Source organism: Cebus imitator, unplaced genomic scaffold (genome assembly GCF_001604975.1).
Source record: "Cebus imitator isolate Cc_AM_T3 unplaced genomic scaffold, Cebus_imitator-1.0 Scaffold159, whole genome shotgun sequence".
In the NCBI taxonomy this organism is placed as follows: Eukaryota; Metazoa; Chordata; class Mammalia; order Primates; family Cebidae; genus Cebus; species Cebus imitator.
This window is the reverse complement of record NW_016107474.1, coordinates 2,505,766-2,519,279: the sequence shown is the minus strand read 5'-3', so window position 1 is coordinate 2,519,279 and position 13,514 is coordinate 2,505,766. Positions and strand designations below refer to the sequence as shown.

The following is a 13,514-nucleotide window of genomic DNA, read 5'->3' as shown; positions in this document are numbered from 1 at the left end:
AAAATCCAAGTTCCGTCAAGTGTTCCTCAATTCCTAAGTCTTATTTCCACTTCTTAAAATACATAAGCTTTCTTTGCTAAAGGACAGACCAAGTATTTTGTGTCTACACAACACCCAACACCCAAATGAGGGACAAATGAGTGACTCCCTGGTGACTTCCCCGGCCAGGGCACCCTGTAGCTGCTTCACTGGCCAATCTCACTACCTACAACCACCAACCCAGGCTGGTCCTGTCCCACAGGGGAAGGGACGGGTTTAGGTCAGAAGGTGGGAAGCCATTCTGAGCCCCAGTTCTAATGTTGGACGTGTTCATGGGTCGCCCTGTACTGCTCCCCAGCAGCTTGCTCATGACTGTCATTTACCCATCACCCACCTCATCCACCAGCTGCAAACTTCCAGATGCCAGGGCCCAGCCTGCTTTACACCTGGCACCCAGCAGCTGCTCAACAAAATTCGTCAAATGCATGAATTACCAAACCCCCCAGAGAATCCCGTCACCTAAAGAAAAGAGTGTACGTCCAGCAGATGAGCTTAAGGACATTCAAGATGGGAACTCTGGAAGCACCTCTGCTAGCAGAAGCTATCGGTGGAAGCTTCAGGAAGACACCAGGTTTGCAAAGGCGTGTGTCTGTTCTTTCCGTCAATGAGGCCATTCAGGCTTGCCCTCACTGAGTGGCAGCTGGCTGGAGAATAAGCCGGGTTTTCTTCCACTGGCCTTAGCATGTTTAGACCTCATAATCGCAGCTTTATTTAGCCGAAGAGAGTTTGGTAAAGCGGTCTAAAGCATTTGAGGACTCTCTATTTAAGAAAATGGGCAGACAGACAGTCCTGGCCCTCACACCCACACACGAAAAGGGGAAGGCTTTACCCGCAGGATGGGCTGGATCTGAGTACCTCCTAATTAAGGTACCTTGTAGGGAGCAGCACGGGCCTGGGGAAATTCCGTGCAGAGGTCACAGCAAAGTTATTCTATGCTCCATCCCGCTCCGGGCTGGGGGTCTCAGGGCCCAGGGCACTGATTATGTCACTCTGCAGATTCCCACCTGGTTCTAAAACAGTGCTAATGTTCACTGAGCACGGGCCAGAGGCCGGCTGGGCCCTCCCTGCCTTTTCTCCCGTCAACCTCCCGTTGCCTTCAGAGGCATGACTGGCTGTACTTCACAGAAGAAGGAGGAGGCCCGGAAAGGGCAAGGCTGCCCAGGCTCACACAGCTGGGGACTAGCGGAGATGGGAGTCAAACCACTTTTCCCGGAAGCCTGTGCCTTCTATCACCACGCAGGCAGGAGTGGGAGGGGAGAAACCTCTTTAATATCCTTATGCCTGCTTCATCTCTGTGAGAGGTCAAGACCTCACCAGGCCCCTGGATATGCACCTGGTAAGTGGCTTCTGCAGATAAGCCGCTTCAGAGGAGACAGGATGCATAAGTAGCTATGAAAATTGGGATGCCTGCCAAGGGAAGTTGAATATTCCGACCAAAAATTTAAAAAATCAGCACACAGAGCTATGTTGGCAGGGGTAAACTGGCATCTAAGGTCTCTGTGTATATTTGTTCTTTGAAAATGCCCCCCTGTGACTATTGGCATATTTATTTAAACAACGCATAGGGCATCCATGCCATGTGCCCCCGGAGACCCCGGAGTGAGCTGACAGCTGAGGCAACAGGACAATCAAGGTTCCCAAGGAGTCTGGAGGGTGCTGAATATAGGCAGGTGCACTGTCTGTGAAGTCCAGGAAGGCTCCCCGGAGGCGGGGGTCACACCACGACGGTCACACATGGCACATGACCCAGAGGACCTGGCACAAACTGATTTGTCATAGCAGATTTTGCAGAAAAGACCCAGACGGTCTGTCTTAGTGTCCAGATCGCTGCTTCTTCTGTCCCTATCCCCGCTGAGGATTCCCCTGTCCCCAGCGGGCAGAATCAGCCATGAACGGCTGGCTGGGACAAGACAGCCTGGCTCCTGAGAGGGTCTGGGACCCCTGATCGAGCCCACCTGTTCTTCACTCTGGAGCCCGCCAGCCTGGTCCTGCGTCTATCCCACCCTCTCCTGCTAGTGGAGCCAACTCAAACCTCTACAAGGCCCCTAGGTCACAACAAAGCTGCTGATGGAGCCACGCAAAAAAACAAGCCTGGGCTCGTGGTCAGCCCCAGCCTGGCCACGCCACACTGGGGACAAAACTTCTGGAAGCCCGAGGAAATATCCCAAAACATGAGAAACTTGTGTTATTTATAGTAGCAGAAGAAATGGACACATCCTCACTGGAAACCAGTAAAGAAATGGTGGGTGGGCATGATGGCGCATGCCTGTAATTCCAGCACTTTGGGAGGCTTAGGAGGAAGGATTGCTTAAGCTGGGAGTTTGAGACCAGCCTGGGCAATATAGTGAGATCCCATCTCTATAAGAAACTTAAAAAATTAGCTGTGGTGGCATGTGCCTGTAGTCCCAGCCACTCGGGAGGCTGAGACAGAAGGATCGCTTGAGCCCGGGAGGTAGAGGCTGCAGTGAGCCGAGACTGCGCCCTGCACTCCAGCCTGGGCAACAAAGGGAGGCCATGTCTAAAACAAACAAAAAAAAAAAAAAAAAAAAAAGATGACCTAGGTAGAAAATCACACTGCCTCCAACAGCTCCAGTTCTGACGGCTGTAGGAGTCGGGGACAGAAACCTTTAGCACAGTTGGGGGAGCACGAGCAAGACATGCCTGATAGGAAGGCCAGTGGGGCAAGGACACAGGAGGAAGGGCCACACAGCCCGGGAGGAATGATCCTGCCCAGCCATCCTGTTTGCAGGTGCTTCCCGCTAGTGAGCTCATTTGGAAAATCACGTTGTTGTTTGCTTTTGCTTTCTTGTTCGAATGTCTGCTTTATTGCTTTTTTTTTTTGTTTTTTTGTTTTTAGCATTGGGATCTGGCTGTGTGGCCCAGGCTGGAGTGCAGTGGTACCATCATGGCTCACTGAAGTCTCAAACTTCTGGGCTCAAGCGATCCTCCCACCTCAGCCTCCTAGGCCATAGCCTGGACCACAGGTGTGCATGACCACACCTGGCTAATTTTCTATTTTACTTTTTGTAGAGATGGGTTCTTGCTATGTACTCCAGGCTGATCTTGAACTCCTGGCCTGTGATAGTTAATACTGAGTGTCAGCTTGATTGGATTGAAGGATGCACAGTATTGATCGTGGGTGTGTCTGTGAGGGGGCTGCCAAAGGAGATTAACATTTGAGTCCGTGGACTGGGAAAGGCAGACCTGCCCTCAATCTGGGTGGGCACCATCTAATCAGCTCCCAGAGTGGCCAGGATATAAAGCAGGCAGAAAACTGTGAAGAGGCAGGACTGGCTTAGCCTCCCAGCCTACACCTCTCTCCCGTGCTGGATGCCTCCTGTCCTCGAAAATCGAACTCCAAGTTCTTCAGCTTTGCGACCTGGACTGGCTTCCTTGCTCCTCGGCTTGCAGACAGCTATTGTGGAACCTTGTCACTGTGTGAGTTTAAACTCCTTAATAAACTCCCTTTTATCTATATATCTATCCTATTCTGTTCCTCTTGAGAACCCTGGCTAATACAGATTTTGGTGCCAGGAGTGGTCCTAGAGGAACAGAATATTAAAGATGGAGTTCCTTCATTGGTTTTAGGGTTTCTGGAATTGGCTGCTTAATATGATTAGACCCCAAAATGCTAAGGACCCTACTTCTAATAGTATGGAGAGTCATGCAAAATAAATGCATTTGACACTCCCGATTCAGTGCTCATGAGAGGCAAGGAGTTTAGTGACTCTATACCTAAGACCTTTGACCATATATGGAGAACCAAGGAACATAATGAAGCTGGTTAGTTGCTCCTCGGTTCAGTGGACAAAGTGATGACAGAAAATGATGAAGGGATCCTAACTCCCGGCTTCAGAAGCAGATACTGAGCCTCAAATCTGCCAAGATCGTCCTGAGTAAGTCTTATCTCCTATAGAGGAAGAGCTGAAATTGTGGGAAAACAAACACAGGTTCTTCTCACGCAAGTGGTTGACCTGCAACCAAGGTGGAGGCACAGCCTCGCCAGGTGTGTACTATTAATGTGAGGGCCTGACTGGAAAAGAATGGGAGCCTGCAACTTAGAATGGGGACATGTGGGAGGACCCTGTTGAAGCTGGGGACACTGAGCTTGTACCTGCTGACGAACCTTTTTTTGCCGGAAGAAACAACCCCCAACCCCAGTAGTGGCAACATCCCCTCCCTGACACAGGCCATCATCAGCGTTTCCACGTTTGTCTGAGGGGATGAACCCTGCACTGCCTGAGGCAACAGTGATGGCCTCCCCTGTGGCTGAGGCCAGGCAAGATAACGTTGATTCTGCTCAGGAGCCACCCCCAACATCCCTGTTTGTTTCTAGACCTGTAACTAAAGTCCTGGTGGGCACCTAGAGGTGAGGTTCAGAGGGGGACACGTGAGGAGGTGTGCTACACTCGAAAATGACAACTTGAGTTTTCTAATGTACATAAGCAGAACTCTGGAGAACAGGCATGGGAATGGATATTAAGGGTAGCGGACAATGGCGGAAGGAACACAGAGTTGGATCAGGCTGAATGTATTGATTTGGGCACTAAATAGGGACTCTGCATTTAATGCTGCAGCTAAGAGAGTCATAAAAGGTTCCTCACTTTTTTTATTTGCTTTATTTGCTGGGTAGCTGAAATGTAGATTAAAAGGTGACCCACTGCGAGCAAACGGAGTGCCTGATCTCCCTTGGTTTACGGTAGAGGAAGGGTTTAGGGAGATTGGGATGGTGGAGTGGACGAGTCACTTTGGGCCTATGCATCCCAGCGGGGAGAGTCCAGAATATATACTCCTGATTAATGCCTTGTGAAACAGATTTGTAAAGGCAGCACCTGCATCTGTGAAGAGCCCTGTAGTTGCTCTTCTCTGTATGTCAGATCTAACGGCGGGAACCGCAGTCACTCAACTACAAAATTTAAACACAATGGTGGGAATAATTGAATCCCAAGGTGGTAAGGGCCAAGTGGCAGCACTCAATTGTCAACGGCAAGGTGGGTATAGCTACCATAATGGACAACAGAGGCAAAGCAGCAGTCAGAATAGTTTAACTCGTGTAGAGTTCTGGCATTGGCTAATTAATTGTGGTGCTCCTAGAAGTGAAATTTATAGGAAGCCTACTGCATTCCCACTTAATTTACATAAGCAGAAAACGTCTAGGTCCAGTGGACCAAAGACTAATTTGAATTATTAAAACAAAGAATCATGGCCTATCAAGTTCCAGACTTGAGCCAGTTTACAGACCCAGAACCCCTTGAATGAAGGGGAGGCTGGGTCCCCTTGAGGAAGGACCCCACTATGCTACCAAAAATTTATGCTGTTAATCTTTCTCCCATCCTCCCCAAGGAGACCTCTGCCTTTCATCAGGGTGTCTGTGCACTCAGGAAAGGGAAATGGTCAGACATTCTGGGGACTATTGGACACTGGCTCTGAGCTGATATTGGTTCCAGGGGACCCAAAACGTCACTGTGGTCCTCTAGTTAAAGTAAGGGCTTACGGAGGTTAGTAATTAATGGAGTTTTTGTTCAGGTCTCCCTTACAGTGGGTCCCTGGACTCACCCTGTGGTCATTTCCCCAGTGCCAGGATGCATAATTGGCATAGACATACTTAGCAGCTGGCAGAAGGCCCACATGGGCTCCCTGACTGGTGAGGTGAGGGCCATTATGGTGGGAAAGGCCAAACAGAAGCCATTAGAGCTGCCTCTCCCCAGAAAAATTGTAAATCCAAAACACTATCACATCCCTGGAGGGATTGCACAGATTAGTGCCACCATCAAGGACGTGAAAGACACAGGGGTGGCGATTCCCACCACAACCCTGTTCAGCTCTCCCGTTTGGCCCGTGCAGAAGACAGATGGATCTTGGAGAATGACAGTGGATGGTCATAAGCTTACCCAAGTGGTGACTCCGGTTTCAGCTGCTGTACAACATGGGGTTTCATTACTTGAGCAAATTAACCCCTCTCCTGGCACCTGGTATGCAGCCACTGACTTGGCAAATGCCTTTTTCTCCATTCCTGTCCATGAGGCCCACCAGACGCATCTGCCTTCAGCTGCGAGGCCAGCAATACACCTTTACTGTGCTACCTCAGCGGTATGTCAGCCCTCTGGCTTTGTGTCATAATCTGATTCAGAGAGAACCTGACAGCGTTCACTTCTGCAAGATATCACACTGGTCCACTGCCCGGCGGACATTATGCTGGTTGGATCCAGTGAGCAGGAAGTAGCAAACACGCTGGACTTACTGGTGAGACATCTGCGTGCCAGAGAATGGGAAATAAATCTGACTGAAATTCAGGAAACTTCTACCTTGATAAAATTTCTCGGGTTCCAGTGGCATGAGGGCTGTCAAGATACTCCTTCTATGGTGACGCTAAGTTACTGCACTCTGCCCTGCTACAATCAAGAAAGAGGCACGACGCCTAGCGGGCCTATTTGGATTTTGGAGGCAACACATTCCTCATCTGGGTATGTTACTCTGGCTCATTTATCGAGTGACCCAAAAGGCTGCAGTTCTGAGTGGGGTCCAGGGCAGGACAAGGCTCTGCAACAGGCCCAGGCTGCTGTGTGAGCTGCTCTGACACTTGGGCCATAGGACCCAGCAGACCCAATGGTACCTGAGGTGTGAGCGGCAGGCAGGGATGCTGTGTGGACCCTTTGGCAGCCGCCACAGGAAAATCACAGCAGGGCCTCTAGGATTTTAGAGCAAGGCCCTGCTGTCTTCTGCCGATAACGACTCTCCTTTTGAGAGACAGCGCTTAGCCTATTACTGGGCTTTGGTGGAAACTGAATGTTTGGCTATGGGTCAAGTGACCGTGCCACCTGAACTGCCTATCACGAACTGAGTGCTTTGTGGCCCATCTAGCCAGAAAGCTTGGGCACACAGTAAATATTACAATTCTTATTATTACTATTTTGAGACAGAGTTTCCCTCTTGTTGCCCAGGCTGGAGGGCAATGGCGTGATCTCAGCTCACTGCAACTTCTGCCTCAGCCCCCTGAGTAGCTGGGATTACAAGCATATGCTACCATGCCCGGCTAATTTTTTTTTTTGTATTTTTAGTAGAGACAGGGTTTCATCATATTGGTCAGGCTGGTCTTGAACTCCCGACCTCAGGTGATCCACCTGCCTTGGCCTCCCAAAGTACTGGTATTACAGACGTGAGCCACTGCGCCTGGCCCCCAGCCTATTTGATATAAAACTATGAACGCTAACAAGGGTGAGCAGTGCATCTGCGTTTAATGCCGTGTGCAGCATCCGCAGAGCCGGGCACAGGAGATGCCCAAGAGAAGCCACGTCTTGGAGTCGTGGGGCTTTCCAGGGGCCTGGAAGCTAAGCCCAGACCCTCGAGGTGAGGCTCAGCTCATCACGGAGCCGAGAGGAATGTGCTGACAGTGTCTTCAGTAAGGTAGGGTAGGGCTGACTTTGACTTCTTTAATTCCCTAACGCTGTTGCATGACTCAGACTGAGGACAAATTCTTCGTGAAAGTGTTGGGAGTAAGTTTCCTACCTCGGTAACACAAGTTGTTCCTGCAGCCGCCTCCGTAGCTGGGCGGGCACTCAGAGCAGGGCCGGCCATTCTTATAGGGAGCTTCTCCAATCCAGTTGCCCCTGAGGACAGACCAAAAACAACCATCAGAGGGACCCACCACGTGAGGCCCTGGTCCTCTTCCAAGGCTGGTTTGAGTCCCTGACAGGTCAGGGAGGAAGGTGCGTGCTGTGTGAAGCGGCAAACGTGGCTGTCCCAGCCCCTCCTGTGCACAGAGAGTCTAGAGAATTCCAGAATCCCAGCGATGCTGCAGAAGTGAGCTACAAGATGCCCTTCCACCCAGTCCCTTTGCCCTGGCTGGCTGTAAGCCCCCAGACACCCCCACGACCCCACTTCCACCAACACTCCTCTAAACGCTGTCAGGGTCCCCAGATCCCAACACCTTAGCACTGAAAAGCTGCCAGGACCCCCTTTTAGGGCATTTTTCAAATGTGTAAAGCCAGCCTGTGCCAGAGACGGCTTGCGCCTCCCCAGTTCTTACCGCACGCCATCCCTCGTCTGTGTTCTTCACCCCATCTCCCCAGCACCCCAGGAGGGAAGAGCTGGAGTTCAATACTTTTGCAGAGAAGGAAACCAAGGCACAGTGAGGTTAAGTGACTTGTTCCAGGCCACAGAGCAAGTGCGTGGCGGGCCTGGGATTCGAGCCCAGGCTGTCGGGCTCAGAGCCTGATTTAGGCACATTCTACTCTAGGGGCTGGGTCAAAGGTCTCTTTTGGGTCACAATTGCTCCCTGCCTCCCTCTGGAGTTCCCAGGGGCAGGAAAACTGGAGGCTGCACCATAGGTTTTCTCCAGGGGCCAGGTAGTAGTGACGGTCAGAATCCCCTGTCCCTTCCTGCAGCTCCTGGGCTGTGAAGAGCGGGCTCCCCGGGTTGGGCCCCAGGCTGCCAGCATGTGCCCTCAGCCAGCCTCCTCCAGCCCCAGCCCCAGGCTCAGTCTCCTTCTCTGTAAAATAGGGATGAGGCAGCTGGGGTGCTGTGAGACGGTGGGAGTGACCTTGGGAAGCCCTTGGTCACCTGGCTCATGGGGAAGAAATCCACAAGCTTGTGGGGGAAACGCTCTGATGCTTTCCAGGGAAGACGGGGAGGGGCTCTGCCAGCATCGGCCAAAGGCAATCGGCAGGAAACACGTTGGGTCTGACAGGATGCATCCTTACAGAATGGCCTAGAACCTCCCGTGGCCCCAGAAGCAGCCTGGCCTCACCAAGGGGCCTGTGTGCCATGTGGTGCGGCAGGCCAGGGCTGGGCACTCTCTGATGCTGACGTGCACATGGCCTCTCCCACGCTCCCACATTCCGGAGGCAGAACGACCGTGTCCGTGCCATGCCACGAGGCATCCCCGCTCAGACACCCTCTGCTCAAATCCCCAGAGGACTTTGGGATGACCCCCCGACAAGGACTGCCACCAAAGGACCGAGAGGGCTCAGAGCCCGTCCCGTGTCTGGGTGGAGCCCAGCCGGTTTCTTCAATGACCGTGGCCCTGTCGTGGGTACATCCCACTGCTGCTGCCAAGCTTCCCCGTGAGTCTAGGGTTCTCTATTTCCTCAGACAAACCACACCACCGACACTCCCAGCTCAATCCTTCATCCTCAGGCTTGGCATTGATGGAAGGCCGGCTGGGCACCAGGCCCTGCAGATGAACGGTCTTCTTAATTTTTGAGACGGAGTCCTGCTCTGTCACCCAGGCTGGAGGGCAATGGTGTGACCACAGCTCACTGCAGCCTCAACCTCCTGGGCTTAAGCAATCCTCCCACCTCAGCCTCCCAAGGAGCGGGGAATACACGCATGCACCACCACACCCAGCTAACTTCTTCTATTTTTTGTAGAGATGGGGTTTTGCCAGTTGCCAAGGCTGGTCTTGAGCTCCTGGGCTCAAGCGATTCCCTCGCCTCAGCCAAAGGAGGCTGGGATTCCAGGCATGAGCCACCTCGATGGCCAGTCTCCTTAATTTTTGAATAGCACCATGAAGTACCCACTCTCTGCTTCCCTCACACACAAAGCCCTCTAGGTACACACCCACTCCACCCTTGTCCGGCTGGGCATCCCCCTCAAGGGATCCGAGTCCCCACCGCACCCACTGCCACCCTCCCAGCCACCCTCCCCACCCTGGTGCATGGGACAGTGTCCTGCACAGCCCAGGGGCTCAGACCCTCTTTCTAAGAAAGAGGCCATGGACAGCACGCAGTGACACACAGTGGTCAAAAGGAAAGAACCGGTGACCACCCAACCCCGCAGGAAACCTCACAGATGTGATGTTGAGCAAAAGACCATTTGGGGGCACAGGGAGTGTGCTGTGTGACCCCCATCATGTGAGGTCCACATTCCACACCACAGACCCATGGGGAAGACGTGGGAATGGTGGTCACTTTGCGGGGCACGAGGAGCCTCTGGGGCATGGGAAACACTGTCCATCTCCATCTGGATGGTCGCTACACAGGTAGAGAGCCACTGCCATGGACTGAGTGCATCTGTCTCCCCAAATCCCAGCATCAAAGCCTGAACCCCCAGGTGACTGTACTTGGAGATGCGGCCTTGAGGAAATGAGCTAAGGTTAAATGAAGTCAACAGGTGAAGGCCTGATCCAATAGGACGGGCGTCCCCATGTCTCACCACCATGCAAGAAGGCGGCCATTGCTGAGACAGGAAGAGCCCCGACCGGAGCCCGACACTGCCACACCTTGATCTGGGGGACTTCCGGCCTCCAGAATGGTAGAGATAAAGTTCTGATGTGTAAGCTGCCGAGGCTGTGGCATCTGTTGCTGCAACCCCAAAGACTAATGCATTGTGAGAACGTGTCAGGCTGTATACTTAGGGTGAGTATATGGCCAGGCACGATGGCTCACGCTTATAATCCCGGCACTTTGGGAGGCCAAGGCAGGCAGATCACAAGGTCAGGAGTTTGAGACCAGCCTGGCCAACACAGTGAAACCCCATCTCTACTAAAAAATAGAAGAATTAGCTGGGCGTGGTGGCAGATGCCTGTAATCCCAGCTGCTTGGGAGGCTGAGGCAGCAGAATCACTTGAACCCTGGAGGCGGAGGTTGCAGTGAGCCGAGATCACATCACTGCACTCCAGCCTGGGCAACAGAGGAGACTTCAGCTCAGGAAAAAAAAAAAAAAAAAGATGAGTATATTTTACCACATGCAGGTTATTCCTTTTTTTTGAAAAGCAGTCTCGTTCTGCTGTCCAGGCTGGAGTGCAGTGCTGCGATCTCGGCTCAGGGCAATCTCCTCCTCCCGGGCTCAAGCGATTCTCTGGCCTCAGACTCCCCAGTAGCTGGGACTACAGGCCTACGCCACCATACCCAGCTAATTTTTGTATTTTGTAGAGATGGAGTTTCATCATGTTGGCCACCATGGTCTCGATCTCCTGACCTGGTGATCTGCCTGCCTCAGCCTCCTAAAGTGCTGTGATTACAGGTGTGAGCCACTGCACCTGGCCACTTATTACTCTTTTTAAGGAAGCAGGGGGTGGCTACAGAAGGAAAGAATTTCATTTCTGATAGGACCATGTAGTGTCTATTTTTTATACAGAGTCAAGTCAAATGATTCCTCATTTCCACCTGCTGCTGGACTGGGAATTGCACCACCTTCGACCAGCCTGCTGCTCTTGCCTGGGGCCTGCGTCTCTCCTGGGCAATGACATACCCTCAGCTTATCCATGTGGGCTGCCCAGCGGCCCTGCCACCGCAAACGTGCCAGATGGTTTTGGGAGACCTTCTATTTTTCCTCCCAACCTCAGCGATTCCCCCTTCATCCCACCTTTTCACAACTGCTTCTGACCCAAAACAAATAAATGAGGTCACTCCCTTTTCATTCAGTCACTAAGCAAACATGCCCGGGGCCCACTCTGAGTAGGACACAGGGGAGAACAGTGGTGGCCAGCAGCGGCGAGCGCAAACCTCAGGCCGTGAGCAGGGGGAACGGCTCTCCAAGAATCAGCACATATTTGTCCCATGAGCAAATGAGTCAGGACTGGATACCACATTGATGATGTGAGCGTGCTGTAGGCAGAGGAGGCTGCGTGCCGACCCTCTTCGGGGAAACAGAGAAGCAAGGCTACGTGGGAACGTGTGTTTTCTAGGGTGCTGTCTACTGCATGTTTTCAGAGAAAAATAATCATACAGCCAGGGCAGGCCATGCCGGCTGTGCAGCCAGCAGCTATTCGCGCTTCTCACTCTGTTCAGCTGGTCCCAGAGGATGTCTTGAAAAACCAGTTGGGGCAGTCTTGTTCCCCCTCACCTATGATTGGTCTAATTCTGGCCAACATAAGGCGAAAGTGTGTCCGTGTGTGAAAGACCTAAGGAGAGAGGCTTTTTACCATCCTTCCCTCTGCTTGGGGAGATGTGATGTTGGTGCTCTGCAGCCATCTTGGGACCATGAGGAGAGAATGGCACGACAGGAAGATGAAAAGGACCTGCGTCCTTGTTGTCACTGCTGAGCTATTAAGCTAACTCAGATGCACCGAAGACCAGACTCCTTGTTATGTGAGATAATAAAGACTTCACTGCGTAAGCCGGTTTTAAGTGGGTGCTCCAGGGCAAGCAAACACATCCGAACTCCCACCCATACGAACACGTCAGCTTGTCTTACTTGGGAGCATAATTGCAGACGAGGTAGACCGCATTCTCCCAAACGTCTCCCCAGACTGTCATCCTCCGGCAGGTGTTCACAGCACAGCCAATCCTGTTGGTGGTGGCCCAAACTATCTGAAAAGATGACATCTGTTTGTCACAGCTCAAGGGACAAGGCACAAAAGGGTGACGCAATCCGGCTGGATGTATAAGGTGCTAGCACTGAAGAGGTTTGCGGTGGAGAGTTGGGGAGGCAGATATTAGTCCCTAGCTCACTGAAGATACATGGATTTTCTCAAAAAGCAAGCAAGTCGGCCAGGAGCAGTGGTTCACACCTGTAATCCCAGCACTTTGGGAGGCTGAGGCGGGTGGATCACGAGGTCAGGAGTTCAAGACCAGCCAGACCAACATGGTGAGGTCGGAACTATTTTTATTAGAAATGTCTTCTCTACTAAAAATACAAAAATTAGCTGGGCGTGGTGGCACATGCCTGTGATCCCAGCTACTCAGGAGGCTGAGGCAGGAGAATCGCTTGAACCTGGGAGGTGGAGACTGCAGTAAGCCAAGATTGCGCCACTGCACTCCAGCCTGGGTGACAGAGCAAGACTCCATTTCAAAAAAAAAAAAAAAAAAGCAAGCAAGCAAACAAATCCTCACACAATGAAAATGCCCCAGCAGTGTCAAATTGCCCTAAAAGTTTCCTTGGTTGAGTGCAGCAGCTCACACCTGTAATCCCAGCTCTCGGGGAAGCTGGAGGAGGAGGATCGCAGGAGCCCAGGAGTTGGAGACCAGCCTGGAAAACACAGCCAGATCCACCTCTACAGAAACCACAAAAATATCTGGGCCTGGTAGTGCACACCTGCAGTCCCAGGTACTCAGGAGGCTGAGGTGGGAGGACTGCTTGCCCAGGAGTTTGGTGCTGCACTGAGCTAAGATCATGCCATGGCACTCCAGACCAGGTGGCATCAAGACCCTGTCTCCAAGCCAAAAAAAAAAAAAAAAAAAGAGTTTGTAGTGCTCACTCTGTTTCTGGCCTTGCCAGTGACAAACAGCTTATTCCAGCAGCTGTAGTTGGCAGAGAACTGAATTTTTAAATGTTAAGGCAACAACAGCACAGAGGTTTTACAGATTCGGTCAGTCCCGCAGGGGCAGGGGGTAAACAACTGGGATTAGGGTGCAGGGCTGGGGTCGCGGCCAGTCCCCAAGGTACCTGTGTGTAGTGCGTGCACATGGGTCCCGAGCACCTCTCCGGACACCAGGGGTTGCACTCGCTCGGGTAGGGGTAGGTGTAGTCCTTCACCTCGTCATACCAGGACTGCACGTGGAACCCGGGAGAGCGATACCTGCAGAGCAGAAACA

General features: G+C 52.2%; 1 protein-coding gene across 1 annotated transcript in view; it reads right to left on the bottom strand.

Annotated features, from left to right (window-relative positions):
- CRISPLD2 (cysteine rich secretory protein LCCL domain containing 2) overlaps positions 1–13,514 on the bottom strand; it is an 84,378-nt gene that overhangs the window by 37,626 nt on the left and 33,238 nt on the right. Inside the window, exons 4-6 of the mRNA XM_017543636.2 lie at positions 13,366–13,498; positions 12,175–12,290; positions 7,546–7,646 (exon numbers count right to left, since the gene is read on the bottom strand). Of these exons, the coding sequence (XP_017399125.1) occupies positions 7,546–7,646; positions 12,175–12,290; positions 13,366–13,498 (350 nt within the window). The remainder of the gene's footprint in view (positions 1–7,545; positions 7,647–12,174; positions 12,291–13,365; positions 13,499–13,514) is intronic.